We start from the raw sequence: 27,599 nt of genomic DNA, 5'->3' as shown, positions 1-27,599 counted from the left end.
CTAAATTCCACTTATCATACATTAAAAAAATAATTCCTGGTTTGGACCTCATCTGATGACACTAGCTGTTGTTCCTGGCCTGCAGTGAAGCAGCTGTCCAATTTAAAGGATCATTCAGAGTTATAGATTAAGCTAAGCCTGACTGAGATGTTACAGTAACATAGGAACAATTAGTCTCAGCACGTGCACATAAACACAGTGTGTATTCACTTAAAACAGTTTTTTAAACGACATCCTGTCCATGCAATGCCCTGATTAAGGAGGACCGTGTGTGTGCAATAAAATTCAGAACTTCATTAAAAATTATCTCAGGACATTAACCAGAAGAGGAAGGCAGTTTATGTCTTCATAAAGTGGATAATATACAAGTTAAGCAGCTTGGTTCCTCTAGGCTTTTCTCTTTTTATTGCTCATGAATGGTTTTATCAGTGCACAAAAAGAACAAATGAGGATTATTTTGAGAATAACAAGGGGGTTTAGCAATCTATACAGTGGAAGTGAAGCTAATGTGTAACAGAGTTTAGATATCATGCCTTCAGCATCACTAATTCCTACACACACAGACAATCTTCCCTCGTGATTCTGTTACTTTTGAAAATAAAAACGATGATATAAAACAATAGCCCATCCTGTTTTTCTGTCTGCTCACCAAGACAAACATCCCATGCTATGGCTGCCAACATTAACATGAAAAACACACTGATCTGGTCCCTATTCAACATGAGAGCTAAGAGCTGCACAGTTGTATGTCATCAGTGCTGAGTCTGACCAAACAGAACAAAGAAGCCAGAACGACACACCCAGCTGTTTACTTTAGTGAGTTATAGGGATAAATCTTCTTCCATTTACTTGAAAATAAAATTTTAAGATACTAAGATACTACAAACAACGCATCGGTGACATTAGCAGAGTGTATGACTTAGTCTTTTATTGTGCCAAGAACAAATCAAGCATGAGGCACGGTTGTGCTTTAAATTAAAACGATGATGAAATTTGTTTTATAAACATTTAAAGTCATTTTAATTACCTGATAATGTATGTATTATTAGTTGATTTAAAGGATTGGGTCCTGATAGATAGATAGAATTTTTTTTAATTTATTACTTTACTACTTTTTCACATCACTGTAGATAGATAGGTCGATCGATTAAAATAAGTAAATAAGACAATAACCATAGATAACTATAATAACTATAAATAAACTTATTGTACGAGTCACTTATTTATTTATCCATTGTGATATATTTTACTGTAGAATTTTAAGTAAGAGATTAGGCTTCTGTTTTGTAATTTTGCGCAATGGATTAATAACAATAATAAATATTAATGAAAAGGGGAAATATATATATATATATATATATATATATATATATATATATATATATATATATATACATATATATATATATATATATATATATATATATATATATATATATATATATATATATATATATATAACAAGCACAGCAAAATATATCCCAATAATATCCCAATAGCTTGAATTAGACAGTTTGTTTAATAATTAAGCCTCATCCTACACTTTACCGGTGCCATGTTTTCAGAAACGCGGTATCTTCAAACAAACAGCAATACATACGCTTCGTCTACGTCACCGCTTTAGATGATTGACAGTGAACCGCAGCGAATCCGGTGTCTGTCCGTGTTTTGCATGAGCCAATGAGCGTCCGGGAGTCATTATTTGCGGAAGTTATTAAACTGCTAGCAACACTGTGGGTTTGAGCTACATCTTTAGGATAAATTGTCACGATGTCCGCTGTTAAAATTCACAGGATACCTTTTAGGTGATGTTTGTAGTAGAAATGGGTCCACTTCATGTTGAGAAGTGTCCTAAAATGGCTTTGCTTTAATCCACGTGGATTACGCGTGTCTGCCTGCCTTTCTGTACATGTACACACATTTGTAACCATTTCTTATAGCTTATATTCTATACCCTCGAGTTAGCGGTCGCTTGGCTACTTTTTATATTGGCCCCATGAGACGTAGCGAGGACACGGAGCAGCAGGTCAGGGAGTCAGAGGTCGACATGAACCCGCCGAAACGGCTACGCACCACGGAAACACTGACAGGAGGCAAAGAGCGGGAGGTGGAGAAGAGCACTGTGGATGTGGTGGGTGATGATGACTCAATTTAATGTCGATATCGACATTAAGGAGAGTAAAAGTTATAAAAAGTGATATGGCCAGTATTACCACCCTAAATAGTTTGTTTACTGAGTATACAGGTTTATCCTCGTCTCTATTTCGGTGGTGTGGCATTTACTTGCGGTTTTAATTTGTTAAGAGCAAACTAATAGAGCAACAGGCTTGTCTTCTAGAGATAAAGGTCTTGAAACGTAAATATTTGCTATAGTTATTTTAGGGAAACCATTACAGATCCTAATAATGAAAGTGGCATCTGTTGGGCTACACCAGTCAGCCACAGTATTTAAACAGTAGATGGACAGATGAATAAAATAACCACATATTACAGTGTAATGCACTCGGAAACATTGAGTGCTGGTATTTATGTGACTCTCACTTTGACACCCACACAAATGTTGTCGTAAACCAAGCACTCCCCAACATCAACGGCCTCCAATTCAGCACAGGGCACCTAATGACAAGATGGAAAAAGCAAAACAAAACTGTTCCATTAAAAATGAAAAAGTCCCTAAATTGTTTGCCCAGTTTCTTACCCCATGAAGGATTGACATGAAGTCTGTAAAACAAGCCAGATTGATGGAGATCCCACCCCAGAAATCCAGGACCCACTGCCAAATTATCAGCACCAAGTACCACTTATACCCCCACATGTCCCAAGTCTATACCTTAGTTGTGTCAGTTATTTTGGCAGCTGTAACAGGTTCAGTATAATATTAGAAAGCTGCTTGATTGGTCTGAACCAAGTTGTGCCTAATATACTGGAAACGTTGTACATATAGACACTGGCAATTTCAACTTACTTACTATATAGGAGTTTGACTTTTGTTATTTCCATGCCCTTTTGATTAAAGAAGTGCTACAGTTGCAATTTTACTCATTTTCAAGATCACTTCCCTCCTGCACTTCCAGTTTATACCATCCTGCTTGATTGTTGTTTTTGTGGTTGCCAAAGCAGCAGTTGAACTGAGTGTAAACTTTCTATTTGTGTCTTCTTTACTCAGAGTATTGTCATGCCAGTGTATAATGCATCATGCTGGCTGGATGAATGTCTGCAGGCCATATTGGTCCAAGATTTCTCTGGATCCATGGAGCTGTCGGTGTTTGATGACGCAAGCACCGTAGGTTTTGTAGGCATATTTACACAAGTGAAAGAATACATTGTCTCATAGTTTGAGACATCACTTAACTCTTATGCATGTGCGTGTCTTTTAGGATGACTCGAAAAAAGTGGTGGAAGGTTGGAGGGAGAGGCTAGAGGCAAAGGGCATCTCAGTGGTGATCTCTGGTCACAACTCTGAACAACCTAAAGGAGGTCAGTAACTTTTGGGATATGATCAGCAGTCAGTCCACGCTCCCAATCAAATTATGTGACCTTTATTTTGTAGTTGAACATGAAGGCCTTAATGCTAGTAGATGCTCATAATTCCCGTAACATCTTCCCAGTTGTTCCTATCACCATTTGTGGCAGCTAATGATATCAAATGAAAGCCATTGTTACATTCCCCAGAATAAACCACGTCTGAGGTGAGTACTGACAAGTTTCTGGGGAGAAATGGAAAGTATGTGAAAGAAGGGGGATTTATTTACATGTAAAATCAGTTTATATGAACATGGTTGACATAAAGACCAGCCATGCAGCAGCCCTTATGCTGAAACAACCAAAAACAAAGGCAAAAGTTCAACCAAACACAATCTCCAAAGAACGGTGAAAGCTACTGAGCTCATTAACAAGAAGGCAGCTTGAATGCTGCCAAATTGGCCTACTGGCAGTAAATGAGCCATTTCTAACAGTCTTTATACTCTGGGCCCTGCTGATCAGTAGTGGGATCAGCTGCACTGAATCTGCACGTTCAGCATTTCACGAGGGTTACTGGGTTGAACAAAATGTTTCATTGAAATTGTGTCCAACAGGCTTTGAAGTACTTTTACTTTGTTTGGTGACTGTCAGAAGCGTTACACAGTTGGTAGCGAGGTCTGTATACAGCCCACTGTATTAAAATAAGCAGTTCAGACAATAAGTCAGTTTCCATTGGTGCAACAGCTTATCAGGGGCCGTTTAAGATCTGGTCCTTAAAATCTTCCACTCTGTGATGAGTGTTGGACTTACTCTTGTGAATGCTTAATTAAGGAGAAGTGCAGAAATACAGTGCAACCTTTAAGAGACTTTTTTTTTCCGTGACTGAAACAGGAACTGGTACTCTGCAGCAATTTATACTGATTTCAGATGGATGTGTTAAGTTCATGTCTCTTACTTATTTGTAGAATGTGCATTGTAACGTAGTGCAACACATTTCAATGCGCTACAATTTGCAGTACATTTGAAAGCCCTCAAGCTAGCAGAAATGTAATAAATGAGCCTTTACTTAAGCGCTTACACACCGGCAGCGCTTTTTCATGTTGTCTGGTTTGACAGTTCATTAAGAATCCAAGCACACATTTAACTGTCTCACAAAGACATATTTAAAACCGTAAGAACAAATAAGCATGAAATGTTCTTTTGTCTTTCAGTGGGATATGCAAAGAATAAGGCCATATGTCAGAGTCGTGGGCAATACTTGTGCTTTCAGGATGCGGTGGGTGTGACCAAGTGTGCTTCATATCTTTCATAACACATACAATAGTATGTCCAAAATAATGAAATCATACCGGGGTGTTCAGTTATCCAGAAAATACATGCAAACACAGATCTCAGCAGTCAAGTTACCGACTGATGGGCTAAACATGAACATGAAAGAGAAGTTTAAGTTAGATTAGGATAGCTCTGTTTTTGACACAGTGCTTTGTAGCTGCTTATCTGAAACACTCATCTGACACACTCATCTGACACAGCCAAAAATGAAAGCTCCAAACATCTGACAATCTTCCAACCTCTGATCGCCTCTGGCTATATTTGTTCTTATCTTTCGGAGTCGCATCATATCAACTTGGCTGTTTTCTGCTAACTTTTCACAGAAAACACTCAGTGCCTATGAGATTGGTTTATCTGAAAGCAGTCAACTAGTTCTGTTTATTCTTGTGACTCTTTTTCTGGTAATGCTGATATACTGATATATTTTACCCTCTTAAACTTTAAATACAGCCTTTATCTCAACCACGCTATGAAGATAAACTCTTGTTCTGTGTACATCAAGTTTTTTGCCTATTTTCTATCTATCATTGCAGTTAGACAGACCCTCCGAGATTATTAAAAAATTGTTTTTTATGTTAAAATGCTAAAATTGTCAAAACTAACAATAGAAAATTCAACTTAAACCATTTTGACCAAGCTCTAATATAGTTCATTAAGTGCAAATGAAAAAGAATTGTGTGTATTGTCCATTTGTTGTCACATGTTATTGGCATAGACATTTAAAATAATTATTTTCTTAACTTTAGGATGACATTATGTTGCCCCAAAGAATTCGTCTGCAGTATGAGGCGTCCGTCTTGCACAAAAACACTGTAAGTTCTCTCTTAAGCGTTTGCTTAATCACTTCCTTCCCTATCTTTTCTTCTCACTTCTCTTCCTCCTCCTCTCTACCTTTCCCTCTGACTATCAGTGTTAAAATGAAAACAACAACAACAAAAAAGATATTGTTTGTAAGAGTGAGCATGTGCATGCGTGCGCGTGCTGCTGTACAGTTGGCATGTAGAACAGAGTGAGTATCCGGTGTTGATGCTTTCTTTGACCTGGCAGGTCAGGGGTTATAGGTCATGTGTGTGTGGAAAATAAGGGCGACAGCATAGAGACAGCAGGCTTGCTGTCCTCCATAAACAGCCTGCCTGGTTCTGTTCCAACTGTAATTTTTTTATAGTTGTAGGTGAAAAAATGGGACCCGTATTTTGTTTTTCAGTTTTCTATAATCTCTCTTTATGTATCCTCTGATTCTGATGTAATTCTTTCTTTCCTTTTTTTGCTTGAATATGTCTCATAGGAAACACGATATGAAGCAGTAGTTTGCATTATTTGGGTGAAATGTATTAGAACTTTTAGATGACTTATTAGTTATTCTGCCAATAATATCTTAGTTTTTTTATTATCTGAAATAAAAAAATATGTTAAACAATTCTATTAAACTTCAAAATCAAGTTAATATTTCAAACTCAGCCTTCAATCTGAAGCATAATTACTCAAATCGTTGGAAATTTGTGCAGCTCGATTTACAAAAAAAACAAACACAGAAGCTCTCTGATACAGAATTTTGTCTAAAATGATTGAAAATGTTTTGGGTGGTTCTTGGAGTGAAATTTTTTATTTTACTCACAAAGTTGTGTATGTGTGTTTCCATGATAGCTGATTGGCTGCAGAGTCCAGCGAGTACCGGAAGGATCTACAGAGCGTTACACTCGCTGGATCAACACACTCAGTCAGGACCAGCTCATCACACAGGTAAATGAATGCAGCTTAGCGGAGCATGTTTTGATTGCCGACTAATGTGTTTTCGCATGCATATGTGAATGCGTGAGGTCACGTGACAGGCAGCTACTAGGTCAGTTTGAAACAGGATACATACCTGCTGTACGCAGTTTCCACGGAAATGTGTTTGTGGAGTGGAGAGAGGATGCTGCATCACTCCTGACCTCTCTGTCTATCACAATCCCAGCAGAGGAAACAGACCCCAGTGTCAGCTGTCTGCTGAGGGCAGCCTGTAGTGGAAGCTGGTAAAAGTTTTGAGCTTTGTGTAGAAAGCCTTGTGCAGCTACCAAATCATCATACACAAGCACTTTAGTTTTATTATACTGTAAAGCTGTCTGAAAAATTGAGTACATCATTTAAAAAAAATAAGAAAAAATAAGAAAACAGGTAGCTCACTACTCAATAAACCTACAAGCTTCAAACGGTTTCTGTGCTCCTTGTTATATTTCATACATTGACGGCATCTGCAGTCATGCCAAAGGACTCGTTATATATATGAACCCTGTGATTCAGTAGCTTGTAGAGCCACCTTTTTAAGCAATATCTTGAAGTAATTGGTTTCTGTATGACTTCATCGTTTTCTCACATCATTCTGGAGGAGTTTTGGTCCACTTGTCATTACAGCGTTGCTTCAGTTCATTGAGGTTTGTGGGTCTTGCCACAGCCTTTCAATCAAGCTGAGGTTGGGACTTTGACTGCGCCATTGCAGCACGTTGCTTCTTCTTGGCTGCTGTGTTTGGGATCATTGTCCTGTTGCGTGACCCAATTTGGGCCAAGCTTTAGCTGTTGGATGGATAGTCTTACATTTAGCTCTAGAATACTTTGGTATACAAAGACTTTATGGTCTACTCAAGGTGCCCGCGCCCTGTGGTTGCAAAACAAGCCCAGGTCATCATCCCTCCACCAGGGTGCATGTCAGTAGGTATGAGATGTTTGTGCAGATATACTATATTAGGTTTTCATCAAATCTGACACTGTGCATTATGAATAAAATCTCCATTATTCTATTAGTATTGTGGACTCTTCTACCGTGCTCTTTTTAGAGGGATATAAGCCAAATAAGCCATGTTTGTTCAGTCTTTTTCTAATTGTCCTATGATGACAGTAACATGTAAGTTCCAAATTCATTGGTAAAGGGCTCCATAAAGACATAAAAGGTAATGGTGTTAAACATTCTTGACCTAAGTGCTGACTACATTAATGAAATTATGATTTCTGTCATAGATGGGAAGCCATAAGGTAACCAGTGAATACACCCTGATAGATGCATAACAGATGCACAAGCTGTTGGCCCTGGCAAGAGGAACTATGAACTAATCATGAGCCTTACTAATCACTCAAAGCCATGAAAGCATTTGGTCACTTGACCAGCTTGGCTACGTTTTTGCTGTAATTTATGACTTTATGCTTGTACTCATAATCAAATATAGTGGGCAAGATTTGAGAGTTGTGTCCACTTGTGTTTGCCATACAAGCGCTCTAAATAGGCAAATTCCAATACTTATTCACACTATAAGTATTGGAACATTTTTTTAGAATTTCTTTGACGATGTGATCAAGTGAAAATATTTACCCAGTGTGTTTTTAAAAAGTTACATTATTCACGAAGTAATAAAAAAAACAGTGATATAAAAGTAAAACCCCTGGAAGTATGTCTGTTTTTGAAGAGATGGAAGTCTGCTGTTTCTGACTTAACAAAACACGCTGTCACTAAGGATACAAGACAACCTGGACTGGCTCACTCTCCCTAACACACACACACACACACACACACACACACACACACACACACACACACACACACACACACAAGGTCTGCATAACTCCTTAGCAGACATTCCAGGATATTTATATGATATTAAGTTTCATGGAGCATGAGAATGAGATCATACATTGATTCTGCAGTCTTAAAAGCCGCTCCTTTTCCTTTTCCTTCCCCTTCTCTTTCTTGACTCTATCTGCCTTTGCTTTTACTTTCTTGACAAAGAAACTGGACTTAACCGAGTTAAACTTTAAAATTTACATTGAGCACTGCTTCTTTTACTCTAACATTCATCTGTAGGGCATTAGATATGGTTGTCTAAAATGTTCTCTACCCCTCTGATTACTCACGTTCACCCTAATGCTCTCAGTCTTTCCCAGAACTTGGTCTCTTATTCATGCTTTTGGCCACAGCTTACATCTGCAAAATGTTGCAATATTACTACAGAAAGGCAAAGAGATGCACGTAGGCGGACACACACACATGCACACACACTCATACACTCCAGATTCTGTCCAGCTGTTCAACTGCCTGGATCCAGATGTTTTGCACAATTATTTTCATCTGTGATGCATTTCTGTTACGCAGTAGTATTTCCACTTCAACCATGAACAATCACACAAATACAAATGCATATGCACACAGTGTGTAAGACAGAGTGATGTAGTGGGAGAGGGAAGTAGGACCACCTGAAATGACCTTTAGATTCAATATGCAAAAATATTACTGTTACAAAATGCACACAGAGATGAGGAACAAGCAGGGGTGGGGAACTGAGAGGGGGCTGGGTGCTGGTGTAACAAATGAGTTGGGGGCCTGCATCTGTAAAAAGAGAAAGAAATATAGTGGACATAATCCGATCCTGATGTATTAAAAGAGTTTTGCGGTCAGAGAAACGAGGAGAAGCCAAAACAAACTCATTAGTCAAAGAATCATATGCGAGAGGATGGAAATGTGTATCCTTCCCCTGCACACTTCAGGAAGCACACACACTGCTTTAAGAAAGCACATGTGGCTGCACTCTAACCTATTTTGTTTTCAGGAATAGAACTAAACTTCTCCTGAGTGCAGCTTGTTGCTTAAATACTATTGCGAAATTTTTCAGAGCCAGTAGCTTCAAAATCCATCCAGTAAAGTTCGCACAATGTGAAATAACAGAAATAGTATAAGAAAATAAAAACATAGTAATTAATAACCTTTATTTACTGAAAGTGGCACAAGAAAAAACTTTTTTAAAAATGTGTTGACGTTGCCTGTGCTCCTCCTGGCACCCTGTGAGCTAAAGGTAAGAACGTGTAAAACCAGATGCATTAGATACATTCTTGAATAAAAATGTGCATGAAAACTTTTTCAAATGAATCTCAAGCACAGCAACACAAACAATTAATTTAAGTTGGACGGTGTGTAGCTAATATGACACTGTATATTGTCTCTTTATTAGGTTATTGACCAGAATATACTCCTACAGATCTGCCACAAACTGAAAATTTATGAAATTCTAACAGTTTGTCGGTTTCAGGTGTACACCTCCCATGGGCCCAGTGTTGTCATGCCAACATGGTTCTGCTCACGGGAATGGTATCAGAAAGTTGGGCCGTTTGATGAGGGAGGCAAGGTAAGCATTCCTATTACTCAAACTGACTCTCTGAGGTGTTCACAAACCCACTTTGTTGCTCTTGTCGACTCACCAAATGTCAGAAATAATAGTGATCGGTCACCTCTATACACCTGACCAGTCACTTCTTGAATGTATGAATTGGTTGTGGATGTCAGAAAGAATTACCCAGATGGAAAGGTGTGGAAACGGAGGAGTTTTCAGACACTGTTCGAGCAGCTGATAAGAACATCCTTTAAAGCATTCGACTTCTCACCCCTACTCATATCAGCTGTTTTCACACATGAAAACTAGGAAATTCTGTGAAAATCCAACTGAAACCTTGCCTGACGTTTTCCTTTCTCACATCTAGCACACTGCTAAAAACACAATTGTTAAATGTTCTCACTATCAAAAATACATTTGATATCTGATATATAAGCCCAAATCCAAGAAAGCTGGGATGCTGTGGAAAATGCTAATAAAAACAGAAGGGAATGATTTGCAAATCCCGTAAATCCATATTTTATTCATTATAGAACACTGAAAATATATCATGTCATTTTACTGTTCCATGAAAAAGTGAGCATAACAACACAAAAGGTTAGGACAGGGTTTACGAAAGGCTTGAAAAGTAAGTGTTGCTAAAAATCATGAAACTACAAACAGGACAGACAACACCCAGGACTGTTAACCAGCTGGAGTCTTATATCAGATAAGAGTGCAACACGTTAATCTCCCAAACATCCAGCAACTGGTCTACTCCTTATTTGTGGACTGTTGTTAAAAGAAGAAAGGAACCCTTAATGTTAGCATTTAAATGTTGCTATATTGGATTTTTGGAATCAGAATTTACAAGATTCAGACTAGAAGGTAGTGTGGCAAGTTATCAGCTAGCACTTCCAACATGGACTAGATGGTCTTTATTTAGCCGCATACCAAGTCATCTTATTTGTCAGACAATTCAGTTTAAAAAGCACCAAATATTCAGGAGGTTCAGTTTAGTGACTCGGATTAGTGGAGGTAAGGCCTAGCTGCAGCTCTCTGTGTTTGGGCATATGTCATATCATACCATAATTCTTCTTCTCTGTCTCCAGGGAGTCCCAGAGGATCTTCTCTTTTTTTACCAGAGTCTTCGTCGTGGTGGGGGTCTGTTCCGGGTTGACCAGTGCCTGCTGATATATCGTTATCATGAGAAAGCAGCCACTCACTCCGTAACTGAGTCAGTCCAACCATCATTCCTCTTCAGCTGCATTCACACACACATACTTGGACATGGTGTTGATCCTCCACCTACTCACAGCTGCCCACTGGCATCCCAGATTTTCTCAGAGCTCACACACAGATATACTCACACACATACACAGACACGTGTTTTAGTAAGCTTGAGTTTGTGGAATTTCAGTCACTTTCCCAGCGTATGAATCAGGAATTTCTATGCGTTTTCTTCTCTCTGTGGAATGCTCAGTATCTGTCCAGTGGTGCTGGGAGGGAATCGGATTGCGTTGTGAACAGAAATGTTTGACATATTGCGTAGCGTTGTGTGTGCGCGCGTGCACGCGTGTGTGTGAGCACGTGTGCATTCCTGCTGTTGCCTGTGCATCAGCATGCAGTCTCTGCAGGTGTGTGGGTCTGTCTCTAAATCTAAAACACACCAAAGAAAAAGATCTTTCCTGCCTTCTCTCCACTCACACTGCCTAACCTTTCATCCCTTCTTTCCTGTTATCCCACCTTCCTTCCCTCTTTCCTTCCTTTCTCCCTTGCGTCTAACCAGTGCTCGTATATCTGCCCGTGTTGACGCACTCCTTCACCAAGCATCCTCCTCTGTCTTCATCTATCATCTATTTTTGGAGATCTATTTCAAGCTAGCTGCCTTCCACTCTCCCCTACTTCTTATAACCCCTTCCCATGTACTGCCTACTTACTTCCTCTCTTTAGTGAAATGAAACCATTATCTTATTTTTGTCTATTTACGTCGATCTTGCTCATGCATGTAATTGTAGATGTGCTAAATGTGAGGTGTCAAGTCTTTTAAAAGATACTGCCAAAAAGTAACTGAGTTGGGAGGCTTACTTACACAGAAATGCACTGTTTGTAAATGAGATGAAAAGGTTTGTGTGTAGTTAATCTCTACCATATTGCTGCCCTGCCTTAGAATCAAAGCCTGTATAGAGAATGCATAATAACCAAGGAATCTGGAGACCACCCGAGCTCCACGATGATGGTGGAATCGGGTTTGCTTGCCATATGAGGCCCAGTGCTTAAAAAAGTAAGAAGTTCGCATCAAGAGATGCGAGTGAAGCACTTTCTGAGAATGTCTGCTTGATTTCTCATTATTAGTGCCTTTGTTTTAAAATGTGAGTAGAAGGGGGTTAAGCTTGTAAACATAGACAGATTTAATCTTGAGGGTGTGTGTGTGAGAGAGAGAGAGAACCCTGTACACAGTTGTACAGAGGTTACAGGAAGTCAAACTAATTTACATGCATAAAATTTTCCATCTACTTAAAGCAACAGATCACAACTTAATAAATGTAGTACTTGCCGCTTTGTAAAGGTATGACACCGAAAGGATGGTTTAAATTTGTAGCTTTAGCTTTCATTTGTATTCACTGATCATTTACAATAGAGCACAACTAAGTTAGGCTGTCTCAATCAGACCGGTTGTAAACAAACTGACCAACATTTCATCAGCTGCTTTTTTTTCGATCGGTCATTGGAAGCTCTGTTTTGTACCCTTACACTTGCTCCTCCTCTAATCCCAGAGCTTTTGCAGTCAGTGTAAATGACGACTGCTCAACTTAAATCTAATTTTTGGGGAAGTGGATGAAGGGATTCAGATCTGGCGAGAAGGGTAGGTAATAAGAGAAGAGGGAAACAAGTGGTTTTGATGTATTTTGACTACAGCACATGTTACAGTTCACCAATGGTAAATATTCTTCCTCAGCCACTTTAAGGAGTTACAGTAGAAGTCTTTGTTTTTTTTTGTGGGAGATTAATTGAATCTAGGAAAGTCAAATACACAACAAACATACTCGTAGAGTCTTTTACTGAAAGCTGTTGTTTAGTCCTTAGCTCATAGCCTAAGAGCCAGCTCATGTCACTAGTAGTGACTCATAATGTGAAAGTTTGCTCATTTTGACTCAGTAGGTGATACTTGCTCTTTGAGCCTCAGTGTGAAATCGCAAGTACAAGTGGTCAGAGTGGGACTTCCAGAGAGAAATCTCTAAAAAACAAACAAAAAAAACCCAGAAACTGTTAAACGGGTTCAGAGGGGAGCTTCTCCCAAGACCTTCAGCTTCCTTGAAAGTGTTCAACCTGCTGCTTAGATTCAACTGCTTCTTTCCCCACACTAAATAAAAAGAATCTCGGAGTTGTACCAGTGACAGTCTGATTAATTTAGACTTCTCTGGCCACTCTGTTCACAGAGAGACTATTTGGAAGCTGCGAGTAGACTTCCTGCAGGAGAGAGTTCTCAGCCAATGGGAGAGCTTCACCATATGGAACGCTGGTAAACAAGGCCGAAAGCTGTACCGATCGCTTAGCCCAGCCAATCAGAAGAAAGTATGTTGCCTTCAGATGGAAATAACCAGCCAAATCAACCTGCTTCCTGTGTCTCAGTAGATACAGATAATGAAAAAAGTTGTGAAATGCGTGTTTGAAATTAGTGTCATTCTGTTATTTTAGGTCAAGGCTTTCTGTGATGTGGATGAGAACAAGATCCAGAAAGGCTTCTATACATACGAGGAGTCCAAGGTGAGATCATATTTGTTACATTAAACAGGTCTCCAAGATGGCTTTATTCCAGTGATTTATTTTTTATTAACCTCTCTCGTGTTCCCGTATCTTTCTAGGAAAGGCCTAAGCCAAAGATTCAAGTTCTGCATTACAAAAACGCCTCCGCTCCTTTCATCATCTGTGTCAAACTGGTGAGCAAAAAGCATGTTTGTGTGTTGTATGTTTGCTGTTTCTGACCATCTGTTCCTCAGGTCTGTAATCTATGTTAACAACATAATGATGAAGGGCGTGTGCCCACTGCACGACATAACACACACAAACACAGGAGAGGCTGTCAGGAAATGGGTAGAGACAGCAGCCTGATCTTTGATCACACGATGCTTGTACAAACATTACATGTTTTTGCCACTATTGTGTTTGCATATAACACATCATGGTTTGCATTTTATGCTCCAGATCGTGGCAGTACACATAGGCTTTACCTAGAACAATGGCAGTTTCTTTTTATTCATTGGTTTTCAGTATGTAATGACACACACATCCATTGTGGCAGTTAAATCACGTAATATCTATTTATCACACAGCCAAATTCAGATTCAAATCTATGGTGACCCCCACCCCACCCCACCTCAGGGGTCTACTAATTGCTCAATTATGGGAATTGGGAGAAGTAATCAGAGTCAGAGGAGATGGAGACCTGGACCCAATCATTCTCTCTCTTGTTCTCTATGACATCCACATAAACAAACACCTGGACTCAATCACACTGGGTTTACACCCAGGTGTCAAATATTTATTATCAGCAAATATATTGATTTCAACTTTTCTCAAAGACTCTGGTTCAACCTAAATTCCTTTAGTTTAGTCAAACATTTATTGTTGTATTTCTTTTGGCTTAAAGCCGAGGGAGTCTATCATGTTTTTCTATCATTGGTCAAATTCCATAAGGACCTTTTAGCATTTTGTAATTCAAGTAGCCTCAAAAACAAGACTTCTGCAACTCCTCTTGGATCTGTTCAGGATTTTGAAAATTTGGCCCTTGATAGGAGAGTTTGGTATTCACAAGAGACGGGATGTTCCAAAAAACTGTTGTTCAAATCAGGCATTCCTTCATATAAAGGAATGCCTGATTGAGTGGCAGAAAATCCTGCAGGAAAATTTGATATTCCAACATTAGCAACAGCTGCCTGCACTGGAAAACAAAAGAAAAAAAAGGAGTAAATCTATCAAAACAAGAGTGTCAAAGATGGTCTGATAAGTGCAATAAATGTGCTAATATCAGCATTTCAGAAACATTTCTACTGTATCAGCTTCAAAATGCACATCGAGCATGTCATTCTTTTCTTGCATAGTTAGTCTGTTAACCTTACTTTCACATGCAATCAAAGGTAACAGCTAGCTATGTAAAAAGCTCAATGGCACAGTGACACTCCCCCCCTCCCCCCAGTTTAAAGACAAAGCTGCAGGAAAAGGTTGTTTTCTCACTATTTATTTCCTTTTCCTTCTTGCTTGCTGCTGCTTTAAGTAAGAAATACCAAGTCAAAAGAATTCTGAAGTCCACAAACCCTGATGGCTGAGTCCACACTTGAAAGAAAATGATGATGTTTGTGAATAAAAGTTGTGTTGTAGAAACTGTGGCCTGCCATGATGTTTTCTGTTAATGTTCTTTCTCTCGTGGCATCTTTTCATTCGTAGGACATGACTGGAGGCAACCTGGAGGAAAATCTAAATTCTTTGCAGCTGAAGGAAGGAATAGATTATTACCACTTCAACTGACTGTTCAGGGAGATGGGGAAGACTGGAGGAGGCTTGCAGGTTAACAGGCAGTGGAATGCAGAGGAATACGTCACTTTCACATATATGCAAACTGAGAAGTAGGCAGGTAATAACAGGAAAAGAGTGAACACTGGAAATAAGTGCACATTTACAAAGATGAGGGTAGGAGATGGCTGTCGTGTATTTTAAGTCTTAAAATGGGTTAAATGCCATTTTTTGTAGTTTCACTTTGATATATCGGCTAATAAAGTCACAACAGGATATCCCAGCTCTGACTTTTTCTGACCCTCTCCTTAAGCATAGCACAAAGGTTTGTAAGGCTAATTCCACATTTCTTGCTGAGTGATGAGTAATGGTTGATACCAGACTCATATATTACAAAAAAGAAAATATAAAACCAAGTGAAATTTAACATAGCTTAATTTAACAACAATTACAGCCTAACACCTTTGAGTCTCCTCATCTTTAATACATACAAAAATGTACATAACAGGTCAAATGGAAACAAAACAATTTAGTGTCTTACAAAGGTGGGGACAGATTTACTAAACAGGCCAAGGTGTGGTTATTTTATTGATTTACAAAAAAGGCACTAAGTTCATTTCAATATCAAGCGCAAAAAATAAGACCTGATTTTTTTCAGAATTAAATAGCTGCGCAAGCAGTTACTGACATGTCGTAAACATTACTAAAATAGTTTGGATGCTTGATTTAAATATTCTCCTCCCTTTATTTTGTGCCTTGAGAAAGGAACTCCCTGAAATACGCATGCAACAGGTTTAGCTGTGATAATACACTAAGCTAAGCTGACTGACTGCTGACACGTTTATTATTATTTTAAATTAAAAAGCGTGTATATTTCCCAAAATGTTAAACTGACACTTTTAAAAGCAAAAAGTAACGATGAACTGAACCACAGCTGAAAGAGGCAGCACAAGGGAAGATATGAAATGATAGAAACAAATGTGAAGATCTGAAACCCTTGTACTTTACAGATGACTGTTCTATATCATGCAAGAGGACATTGCCAGTGTTCATTACTGAAGGAATAAAATATCACACAGTCTGTGTGAAGCCAGTTCGATAATTGCCAACCTGTATTCTTGAACTTGTAACTGAAGTTAAAGGGAAGTGCAGTCATGACAGAAAGTACAATTTATAAAGGGTGGGATGTTTTATGACTACATTTCTTAACAATTGTTCCCTGATGCAACTGTGTAAAATCAGATGCACGCACACATCTGCAAAGAATGTGCAAACACAGATTCAACTCACATTTGTTTTTCTTTCCCTGGGTCTCTTATGAAATCTAAAGAACAATAACCTCTTTAAGAGGGCACAATTTTGATACGTAAACACATAAAAAAAACATTTATGTTACCTCACAGAGTGAGGAGTTTTTCTGCCCAAAGGTAAACAGACCTATCCACACAAAATATCCCCCAATGTTTGCTGGTTTGGCGTCGTGGTTTGCATTACTGTAAATTTGGCCACAACAGTTTAAAGGGCAGCGATGGTTAAAAAAACGGTCGTCATCCCTACCAAAGTTTTATTTTCGCTACCTTTGTTATCATAGGCACAAAGTGACACATAATCACTGCACCACATTAGTAGGTAGGATTGGATTTAGTGTTGGATAAATAGCAGGAGTGAGTCAGGTTTGAGGTGAAAGCCCCTTGCCTCTGCCACCCACACCGCACAGTGCTTTGTTTGGGCAGAGAAAAAAAGATTCACATCCACTTAGCCACTAGCTTCTATCTACACCCCCTCTTCCCTCTCTCCTTTAAACTCAAAAACTTAAAGGAACAGTACAACCAAAATCAGATTTACCCATTTTCCACCTCCACCCTGGAGTGCGTTTTATCCATCCAGATTGTTGTTTTCATGTCAGTTGCCCCGGCTGTAAAAATGTCTGTCTTTGATATAATAGAGCTAAATTAATGGAGTTAAATGGCACATTTTAGTGTGCTGGGCAGATTGTTGTGTCCACACCAATGACCTAGGTGATTAAAAAAATCCCGTAACACAGAATGATTTTTTGTAGGAATTATTTTCTTTCTACTGTCCATGTCCACCGAAAAAGGAGAGTGCAGCTAGCTGATATTACATCTCAGCTGAGTGTGGGACACCATTAATGCTTATGTCCTGCCGAGCTGTCGCCTACTTTTTGTAACAGGTGGATGTATGCTTTGTTCTGCAGATCGATAAACACAGCTGGTATAGTTTTTACAGTTTTGATCTCCATAAAAAAAAGTGCCATTTAGTTCTTTTATATTCAAGAGAGGGGTTAATGCGTCTGTAGCTGATTTCTCCAAACAGAGTGACTCACACCAAAGTAATGTAAAAAACCCAAAACAACAACAACAATGATTTGGAGGTGAATTTTCCCTTTGATCAACAAGGCTTTTCCAGAGAGAAACTTTGCATGTGATTTGGGGTTTTTTACATAAATGATTTGCCGTTTTGTTTAAGGTGGGGCATATTTGAAACATAACATTTATCTGCTTCCGAATGCAACCCGTCATTCAAAGTATGTGCAGTCATAAAACTGTAATATTCTTTGGATGAATGAACACAAAATATTTGAGAACAAGCTGTTTAAGTAAGACCGCATCCTGTCTAAATAACGCACTTTTTAGCCAGTCTGCCCTCATGATGAAGCACTTGGTGGATGATCAGAGTGAGCTCTAATGGAGGATCTATGAAAGAGAGTAAACAGAGCTTTACTCAGTGTATACACTCTGGTGCTCTGCAGACATCAGACCTCATAATGCACACACACAAGCGGACCGAATGACCCCGACCCTGGAGCCTGCTTGCCCTCACTGGTCAAATAAATCTACGCGTGTGTAGAAGAAATATACACACGCATTCTTACACAGCTGCATGAGCTCTGGCAGTGCAGCTGATAAGAAAAAGAGATAAGAGAGTGGAGTGTTTGAATGAAGGGGGGTCACGGGTCAGAGACTGAGGGCTTTTTCATTCACCTGGAATGATACAGCATTCCTTTGTTTCAACATCTCCCTCCAGAAGAGGTTTTTGTGTCTGAAAAGGAGATGCACATGCATGCTGTGTAAAATGCTGCACTATAAAGAGAAAGCACACTGACTATTTGCAATAATTACCATCTGTTTTACCTTTGGAAGTGTTATGCAATAGCAGCGTATAATCAAATTAAAAGCAACTAACTGGGCGGTTCGATTTTTAATCGAATCTCTACGGAGCCACAAAAGGTCTTTGAACCTTATGATGAAGGCAAAGCAGCCTGTTTAACTATAAATACTTTGGCTCTTCATTTTCATTATTACAATGTCATGTTTTATGGCAATTATAGGCCTAAAATAACAAAAACTGATAGCTTTGTTAATTTTATCACCAAATAGGTCCTTTTCTACGATTCTTGAGCACCCACAGCACTTTATACAACATGCTTCATTCACCAGTGCACCTTTTTTTCTATGTCTAAATTCTCTCTAACTCAAATGAAGACTTCGGAGAGCAGTGTGGGGTTCAGTATCTTGCCCACGGATAGTTTGGCATGCAGACTGGAGCAGTCACAGATAAAACCACCATCCATCTGATCACTAAAAAACATGCTGTAACTCCTGAGCTACAACCACCAGCAAAACAGAACTACTGTGAAGTGGAAGGAAAAATATCTATTTGCATGTACATTCCTACTTTGAAATAGTAACTACAAAGCTGGTTGGGCTGGTCTGATTGGCCACACAGAAGCCCTTCCTTATGAGGTTTGCATGTTCTTGCTGTAGGTGTGTGGTGTTACATCAGGTACTCCAGCTTCCTCCCAGAGTTAAAAGACATGTTAGGTTAACTGGTTATTCTAATTTGGCCACTGATGTGAGGTATATGAAATGTTTCAAGTGTACAGAGTAAACCCCTTAACAAATGTATGGTCAAATGATCACCAAGGCCAGAAAATTGCTAGACATTTACAAGTCCTTAAAGCTAATACCCTTCCTCTCGACCTCCACACATCTGATTCCATTGCACTGTTCAAATCACGATTAAAAACCCACTTATTCAATCTTGCCTTTCCCTCTAGTTAATATTTATTTTATGATTTTATATCATGCACTTTTATGCTCATTTAAATTCTTGTTTGCTCTGTACCCGTTGCTTTCCTATGTATCAGTGACAGTTATCTGCTTGCATACTTAGTACTTGCTTTGGTCCTATTTCTATTATCCTCCTCCTATTCTCTATCTTACTTGTTAAGCACCTTGGCATACCCTTGGTTTTTAAGTGTGCTTTATAAATAAAGTTTATTATTATTATAATAGCTGAAATTTAATTTTTACTCTGACATGTACCATTAAGACCTCAGCATCATTAGCAGTGAAAGAAATCAGGCCACAAAATGTCAAATACTGATTTCCTCCATGATGTCTTTGGGATATGAAATCTATAGTCATGCAGTCTTGGACATGACTATCCAGAAATGGATAATCTTGTGCAAGACTATGCTGGAATTTCTGTGTATACATCCACAGTAGCTACTGCCATTAAGACACTGCAAAATTAATTGGATCGGGCACCAGGTGATAGGTGTAAACCAAGACAATTATGAAACATTTAAAAAATTTCAGAGTACCTCAGGTTACTGGCTGGTAATTAAACATTTACACTGCATTGAATGACTCGAGAAAGAAGAAAATTGTGTTTGTAGAAATTGTGTTTATTTATTTTTGATCAGTTGTAGTGATGACAATTCTGCTCAGCATATATGGTAAATGGCCTGCATTTGTATAGCGCTTTTCTAGTCCATAGGACCCCAAAGCGCTTTACACTACATTCAGTCATTCACCCATTCACACACACATTCACACACTGGCGATAGCAAGCTACATTGTAGCCACAGCTGCCCTGGGGCGCACTGACAGAGGCGAGGCTGCCGGACACAGGCGCCACCGGGCCCTCTGACCACCACCAGTAGGCAAACACGGGGTATAAACAGTATAAGAAAACAAATCATTACAGTCTACAGCGAAGTAGATGCTCAGCCCAAAAATCATATTCCTCACTTTCACTGTCTCACTGTCTTCCTTTGTAGGGAAGCATGAAGTGGTGTTTCATTGGCGTGGGCTCAGTGTTCCTTCCTTTTATTCAACAGCTACTGTCAAGCTGCCATGCGTAAATTAGGATTTCTTAATAACAAAAACAAACCAAAAAAGACTGAGAGAAAGTAAGTAAAGGCCACAAAGGTTGTAATGGGAGATAGAGCAATTGTGTGTTTGGCTCAGTGAGGAAGAAAAGTGTAGACAGACATGGCGTTCCTCCTGTCAGTCTGCTTGAGAAGAGCCAGGTGACTGCAGGGGAGAAGGTCAGAGGTTCTGCTGCTCTGTAAATACACATGGTGCAGGAGCATCTGAGGTCAAACAGCACATCAGAAAGAGTCCTCTGTGGTGGTGACAGGATTAAACTCGAGAGTCCCTGTGTAGGCAGTGTCTACCCCTATTTCAAACCTAAGGAGAGATGCATTTTAAGGATAAGCACTTGTTTACTGATTCATTAACAACGATAATTATATTGTAATACTTTGTATAAGCCCTTTCTGAGAGCGTTTATTCACACAGTTGTTCACAAATCAATTCAAATACGAGTGCAAACATAATATGTGAGAGAAATATTTGTAAAGGCTTATAAGCAAACATCATACATATATAAATCCGCAAATACATTACCACGGTTACCTAAATCATTAAAGATCCCAACATTACCCTGGGAATCCCAACATAGAAATAACAGTAAACACTGCATCTAGACAGTGGCGCATGGAAATGATATGAACCTCTTGTGTATATAAGCTTATTCTAAATTTGTGGTTTAGAATTGTCCAAATAATTTTTTTTCACAGCCTTGTATTCCAAAATATTCATATTACAAAGGAGGGTTATTCTTTACTGTATTTTTTTTTTAAATTTAATTTAATGTCAGAAATCCAAGGAAAAGGGCATTTTTATTTATCAGTTTCACAGGGAGGCATTATGGAATGTGTGTGTAGGGTGGGAGGGGGAGGGGGGGTAGAGGAGTTTGTTACAGCATTTCTCGAAATGCGTCAGATTGCTCTGGCTGTCCGGGGGAATGTGACGAGTCAGTAACATGCTTGCCTTCTGACTGTTTTCTCACGGGAAAAACACCAAAGAGACAAACAGACGCTTATGTGACCGTTTTTTTCATGTCATTTTTTTTTCTACAGGTTTGTATTTAGAGGAAACCAAGCAGCAGGACTGTAATAGCAGCGGCGCAGGGACATTAGCCGCAGCTACTGCAAAAAGGGTTACAAAGAATAAAGTAACTCACGTGCGTCCTTGAATCGGGTTAAACGTCCTAAAACATGACAATAGAGGAAAAGCGCTAAAAGGCAAAGCATTGACTATTTCACATGTTTTAAGGGGGACGTTTGAGGGAGCTGCAAAAATCAGGCTGCTGCTCCAGACCTGCATGCTGATCTAATTTTCACGCTGATAATATGATCCATGTGTTTATAAAGCCGGCATGCACATAACCACTCACATAAGCAGTTTGAAGAAGAATAAGGGACCTGTTGGACTTCAAGGAAGCGCAAAGGTGCTTACCATGGTAGAAATGACACGTTAAACTTGTGTTTGCATATATATGAAAACACATGCAAACACAGGTTTAATGTGCCTCGTATTCAACTTTTAATTCTGCCGCTCCACTGTCAGTGTCTGCTGTATTTTATCTATCAATTCTTCCGTGTCATACAAACTAACACGAGCGTTTATTCCCAGTTAGTGGGTTCAGTTTTATCTGTGCATAGCTGGCCAGTACGTTCGGTGTTCAGCTTGGAGCTCTGTCTCATACACATATCTTTCCGGTGTATCTGTGGGAGTGGTTTGGAGTCAGCGCTCGCGTGTCACTCAAGCGGAGTCAGCTGCTGGCACGCGCCCCCGCTGCCGTGAAGCGGTGCTCGCAGAGCGAAAGTTTTTTTTTTTTTTTTTTTTGAATAGGCTCTGTTGTCTTGCTGTGGGCGCACTACTCCTTTTACAGACTTCTTGTCCTGATGCTTTCCAACCTCAGTCGCAACTTTTACCTCGGTTGATCCAGCAATGTAGCCCGCAGGCGTGCAGAAGAGTATTTTTGTGTGATATTTTAACTGGATACTTTTGTTTCGGAGGCTACAGAGCGCGCAGCTAGTTGGGCTGGTCTGGTGTTGTGTGGTTGTGCGGGATCCGGTGACCGCTGGGGCAGACAGGCCACCATGCTCCGGCCGTGGGCTGCGCACTGGGTCGCAGCTGTGCTGCTGTGTCGGGCGGTGGCACAGTACTCCAGCGATCAGTGTAGCTGGCGAGGAAGGTGAGGATGGAGACGAACAAAGGATTTGGGGTCATATCAGTTCAGGAGCAGATATCTTTTCATTTGTGAATGTCAGGCTGATAATCTTGAAGCATTGCGCCGTTTTAAGTGATGGCACGGACAACACATGGTTCATTCATATAGGCGTAGATTATTAAGGTTTGGTTTAAACAATCTTGTGACTTAATGTGCTGTTTACTTACCCCGTGTTTTTCACAAGTGATGAAAGAAAGAAAATTCAACCGTGTGTTAAAAGGATAAGTGTTTCTTTGAGCCAGTTCTGTTGTTACGCATGGTTTTGGCGTTAGATGAGTAGTTTTAGTAAGATTTAACTTTATGTTCAAGAGGAGCCCTCATGGCTCAGAGTAAAATAAGTGGAAGAAATGTCAGTGAAAACAGGAGATGTTTTGGAAGTGCTTGTGGTTATTGCTGAGAAATGTAATGACGTCACATTTCATTATTAATCCTTAATTCGTTTACTGGATTTTCTTTTTTTTTTTTTTTTTTTTTTTTAGCTCAGTCAATACTCTCGAAAAGGAAAGTGTCAATATGACAAACAGATCATAAGAGTGATTTTCGTTGGTTTATTTTGACAGTGTTCCTCTCTGTAGTTTCTCTAAAAATGCTTCCTTTAAGATTTTATGTATGCATGATCACAGGAATGTCTCTAATCTAGCTCCTATCTTAAGTAAATACAGCCACATGGCGCCTTTGATCACTCTTCCAAGTCCCCAAGTCATAAAAAATGAAAGCCTGTTCTTTACACTCTGTGTTGTAAAGTTCATCAGCCTTAAACTTCTAACAACTTAATTAGTCCCTGATGCTGAGGTGGCTTATCAGCACAAGAGACAAGTGAGAGATTTGCTGGCAGACAGCTGCAGGAGTTCTCCTCATTGGTCTTAATCCCTTCTATATGTTTCTTTAACTTTGTTTGTCCAGCACGTTCCCACTCCCTTTCAACATGTAAATGAATCAGAACGGTAGCAATATTGAAATGTATTGAATTTGGTATAGTATTTTTTTCTCTCTCTTATTTTCTTTATTAAATGTACCTGTATATTGTTTACATGTTTGAAATACATTAACAAACAAACATGTTACAGAAATTTCTACATCCACAAAAATGTTGTCTGGATTCTGTAGCCTAGGAGTACAATCTCTGTAGTACTGGTTAAAGGTTGATTTGATGATATTATATTATAGTCCTTTTATACAGCCATATGTGATAAAAAAAAAAAATCATCGTCTTTTTCTCTACAGCGGTTTGAGCCATGAGTCCCATCGCAGAGATGTGGAGCAGGTCTACCTTCGCTGCTCACAGGGATCTCTAGAGTGGCTTTACCCCACAGGGGCCATAATTGTCAACCTGAGATCAAACATAGAGTCTTCACCAGGTCATATGTCAGGTCTCCATGTGTGCATTAAACCTCAAGTTTACTCCCAGGTAGAGTATGAGACCAATGTTGAGAAACAAGCCTTAGTGTATAATCAGGAGTTCTGAATGTGTCTGCTTGGCCCACCTTGTTCAGGGTTCTCATGTGTACCTGGAGCATGCAGGGGATCTGAGGCTGCTGCTGGCAGAAAAGGACCAGGCTCAGGGAACAGTGCATTGTTTCAGCCTGGCAGAGGGGGTGCTATTTGTGGAGGCTATCCCACAGGCAGACATCAGCCGGAGGATCACAGCTTTCCAGTATGAGCTGGTGCCCAGTCAGGGGCCAGCGATGCACATGTTCCCATACCTGCAACCTGGTTTAGGTAACAGCCTGCATTTTTTTCTTTTTCATTATTTTGTGTTTTGCTCTTGTGTGACTGGTGAAATTCATTTTCTGGTAACTTGATGTAATGCTGAGTCATTTCCTCTTGATGCATGCTACTATTCTTAGCTCTCGGTATTCAGTACTCAGTCCCAGTATTCAGTGTTACTGTTCATAACACTCATTAAAGATTAAATAATGAAACCTATTTCTCTATTTGCTCAAATATCAAGCCATAAAATCCAGAATATTTTAGATTGATTTCACATAACATTAAAAATTAATTGACTTTGTTGTAAGCAGGGACTATATAAAGAACAGTTCATTAATGATGCAATAATAACCTGATATGTCAACATGGATTCTGGTAAGCTCAGAATCCATGTTGAGCATTCTTGTGAGAAATGATATCTAAAATTTAAATAATGAGCAGAAAGCAGTGACAATTTCCTAATTTTAAATGATACTTAAACACTGAAAAAGGACAAATATTCATTGTATTATGTAAACTCAAATAAATTCCCAGTGATTGCAGCTCAATTTTCACATGGTTTTGCAAATTGTCCACAATCTTTTGGTAACTTGGTAAAATGTTACTTATAGCTGGCAGTTTAGTAACGTGAAATGAGGCTGACAGACCAGAGCTGGAAAAGCAAAAAGGTTTGGTAAGCATGAGGCCTCATTACTGTTTCACCCTTGTTTCTTCATCCCACCTTGAAGTAGCCCCTTTTCTGACACCCCACCCCCCTCACACACTTCCTCACTCCCACTCTTCCCTGTATCAGCCAGACATATAAAAACAAGCAAGCCAATCGAAAGGTCTCACTAGGGTCAAGCACAAGGGTCAGCCAATCGTCTCCCAGCTGTCAATCAAGAGCAGATCTTCGCCACCCCCATTAGAACAGGAAAATTTGAGTAGCCCACCCATATGAGGGAAGTGGTGTTGAGAGGAACTGTGGTGGGTGGAGAGTCGCACTGGACTATCTTTATGAGAGCGAAGAAAGCCTTCCCAGTGAAACTTCCTGTCTGAGTGTGTCAGTGTGCCTTGGTGTTTTATAGCTGTTTTTATAGCTGGCAGGGTCAAGGGGTAATTCTCCAGCTATATCTCTTCCCTCACCTGCTGTCTTCATTCACATGCTCTCTATACCTCTTTTGATGTCTGATATCTAAGAAAAACCCACCAAGACTTTGAGAGTGAAATAGATTAATGGGAAACTAGATTAGATAAAAATACACAAACTAAGGAAAAATGTTTGTCTTTTTTATAGTAGCTCTTTATTAAAGTGTTGTTGTTGTTTTTTGTCATATTTTCAATTTCAGTCGCCTGCAAGCCTTGTTCAGATGAAGAGGTCCTCATGGCTGTGTGTACTAGTGACTTTGGTAAATAAATATCCACATGCATACAGATTAAATAATTGATTTCACATTTTGCAAAATATACTTTGCTTATTACCTTTGAAAGGTTTGGAATTTAAGCCTTGGATTAGATTATTGCCATTCAAGAAACTAGAAAGAAAATGTCACACCAAAACTAAATTGGAATTATGTAGTGCAGTGTTCTTATGTTAAATTTATAGTACTGTGTTAAAATGACTCCATAGCTATAGCATAAACTACACACACATATATATGTATATATGTATATATGTGTATATATATATATATATATATATATATATATATATATATATATATATATATATATATATACACATATATATGCATAAAACCAACACGGCAAGCTGATCCGTACTTTCCCAGAAATGTAGGCACATGCAGCCCAGACTGCGACAGCTTTGATCAGTTTCCTAATCACATTGATTTGCTGCGTAAACAAATCATATCAATTAGCACAAATGTACTCAGACATTAAACAAAATGTAATGGGATATAATTGTATCTCGCTTGCTCACAGTGTTCATTAATGCATTAGCCTGTGTTCTGCTAAGTAGTCTTGAGGCATTTTCTTGCTTTTATGAATCTGACAATCATGTAGATTTAGTCTAAATGTTCTCTTCATTCTTCATCTTTTCATTTGAACATTTATAGTTAACAGTCAACAGAAAGACTCAGACTTGCACAGTAATATAACTCTGATATTAGCAGTACACCAGGGTAGGGAGGTTATGACAGCAGTTTTTTTGGGGGTTTTTTTTAAAAAAAAAGAAGCTTTCATTGCTTTCTGAAGTTTATTTAATTTTAACCTGTTGATTTAATTTTCTTTTATTAAAACTGTTCCTTCTCTGTAGCTGGCAGTGGTGTCTTCCAAGGCGTTGCACCAGGTACTAACAAGCACTCCATGGCGACAGTGACTCTGAGACGACTGTTTCACCAAAAGAGCAGGGTGTTTGCTTGGGGTGGAGCCAGAGGACGGAATTGGAGTGGTCGTATCAATGTTCCTGCACAGTGCAGTGTGCGTCCTGGAGGGGACGAGTATCTTTTGACTGGCTCTGTCCATTTTGGAGAAGCCTGGCTTGGCTGTGCACCACGCTACAAAGACTTTCTAAAGCTGTACATCCAAGTACAAAATGCAGGAACAAACCCATGTCAAGTAGACACAAACTGAGAGATCTGTTCTCGGCTCTGATTTTAAACAAGGAGTGCTTCAGTCAGCGAAGAAAACATGCAAAGGTTACAATTTGGAAGATGGGTCAATAAGGGACTGGAAGGAATCTTACAGATTTATTGTTTTCGTTACAGGCTAATTCTTCAGAATCGTATCAGTTTTATGACATTTTAATAGCCAACGTGCTACTTAAACCGAAATGTCCCTTTGGCTTTATTTTGCTACTGCATATGTAAATATGTTTGTAAATCTGTGCATGAGTGACTGTGAGTGAAAGAAGGAACGAGAGGCTTAAATTTAAACTCGTGCCTACCTGGTTAACATTTTTATTCTCTTGACGATACTGCTCATTCTTGAAATGAAAGTTTGCTTTGTAAAAAGCTTTCTGTAAAATTTAGGAGTCTTCTGACAGAAGTGTATAGTACGCAGCTCTGTGAGTCTTTGTGTGTGTGTGCTGCTAATGAGTTCAAAGGGACTGTACATATTTACAGAAATTAAAGATATGTGTTGTTA

At 39.2% G+C, this 27,599-nt stretch overlaps 2 protein-coding genes across 2 annotated transcripts; both read left to right on the top strand.

Annotated features, from left to right (window-relative positions):
* Positions 1 to 1,694: 1,694 nt before the first annotated feature.
* Positions 1,695 to 24,137, top strand: b3gntl1 (UDP-GlcNAc:betaGal beta-1,3-N-acetylglucosaminyltransferase-like 1). The gene is made up of 13 exons (XM_082536816.1): positions 1,695 to 2,131; positions 3,167 to 3,283; positions 3,378 to 3,477; positions 4,674 to 4,738; positions 5,541 to 5,606; positions 6,439 to 6,534; positions 9,843 to 9,938; positions 11,015 to 11,139; positions 13,343 to 13,478; positions 13,602 to 13,670; positions 13,769 to 13,843; positions 15,348 to 15,534; positions 24,027 to 24,137. The coding sequence occupies exons 1-12, from the start codon at positions 1,997 to 1,999 to the stop codon at positions 15,426 to 15,428; spliced, it is 1,161 nt and encodes a 386-aa protein (XP_082392942.1). The 5' UTR covers positions 1,695 to 1,996; the 3' UTR covers positions 15,429 to 15,534; positions 24,027 to 24,137.
* Positions 22,672 to 27,086, top strand: LOC309708795 (meteorin-like protein; the record flags this gene model as incomplete). The annotated part of the gene is made up of 5 exons (XM_082537084.1): positions 22,672 to 22,766; positions 24,027 to 24,210; positions 24,296 to 24,521; positions 25,841 to 25,900; positions 26,770 to 27,086. The coding sequence occupies 5 exons, from the start codon at positions 22,672 to 22,674 to the stop codon at positions 27,084 to 27,086; spliced, it is 882 nt and encodes a 293-aa protein (XP_082393210.1).
* Between the last annotated feature and the right edge of the window lie 513 nt (positions 27,087 to 27,599).

Source organism: Aulonocara stuartgranti, assembly GCF_965226115.1.
Source record: "Aulonocara stuartgranti genome assembly, chromosome: 6".
NCBI lineage: Eukaryota > Metazoa > Chordata > Actinopteri > Cichliformes > Cichlidae > Aulonocara > Aulonocara stuartgranti.
Note: the sequence above shows the minus strand (reverse complement) of the source record. Positions and strands in the feature narration are given on the sequence as shown.

What these genes read in the sequence shown, in the direction of transcription:
- b3gntl1 (XM_082536816.1), top strand. Translation starts at nt 1,997, where the DNA reads ATGAGACGTAGCGAGGACACGGAGCAGCAGGTCAGGGAGTCAGAGGTC. An exon ending in AGAAGAGCACTGTGGATGTG is followed by an intron (nt 2,132 to 3,166) that starts GTGGGTGATGAT and finishes TTCTTTACTCAG; the next exon opens with AGTATTGTCATGCCAGTGTA. An exon ending in ATACATACGAGGAGTCCAAG is followed by an intron (nt 13,671 to 13,768) that starts GTGAGATCATAT and finishes GTATCTTTCTAG; the next exon opens with GAAAGGCCTAAGCCAAAGAT.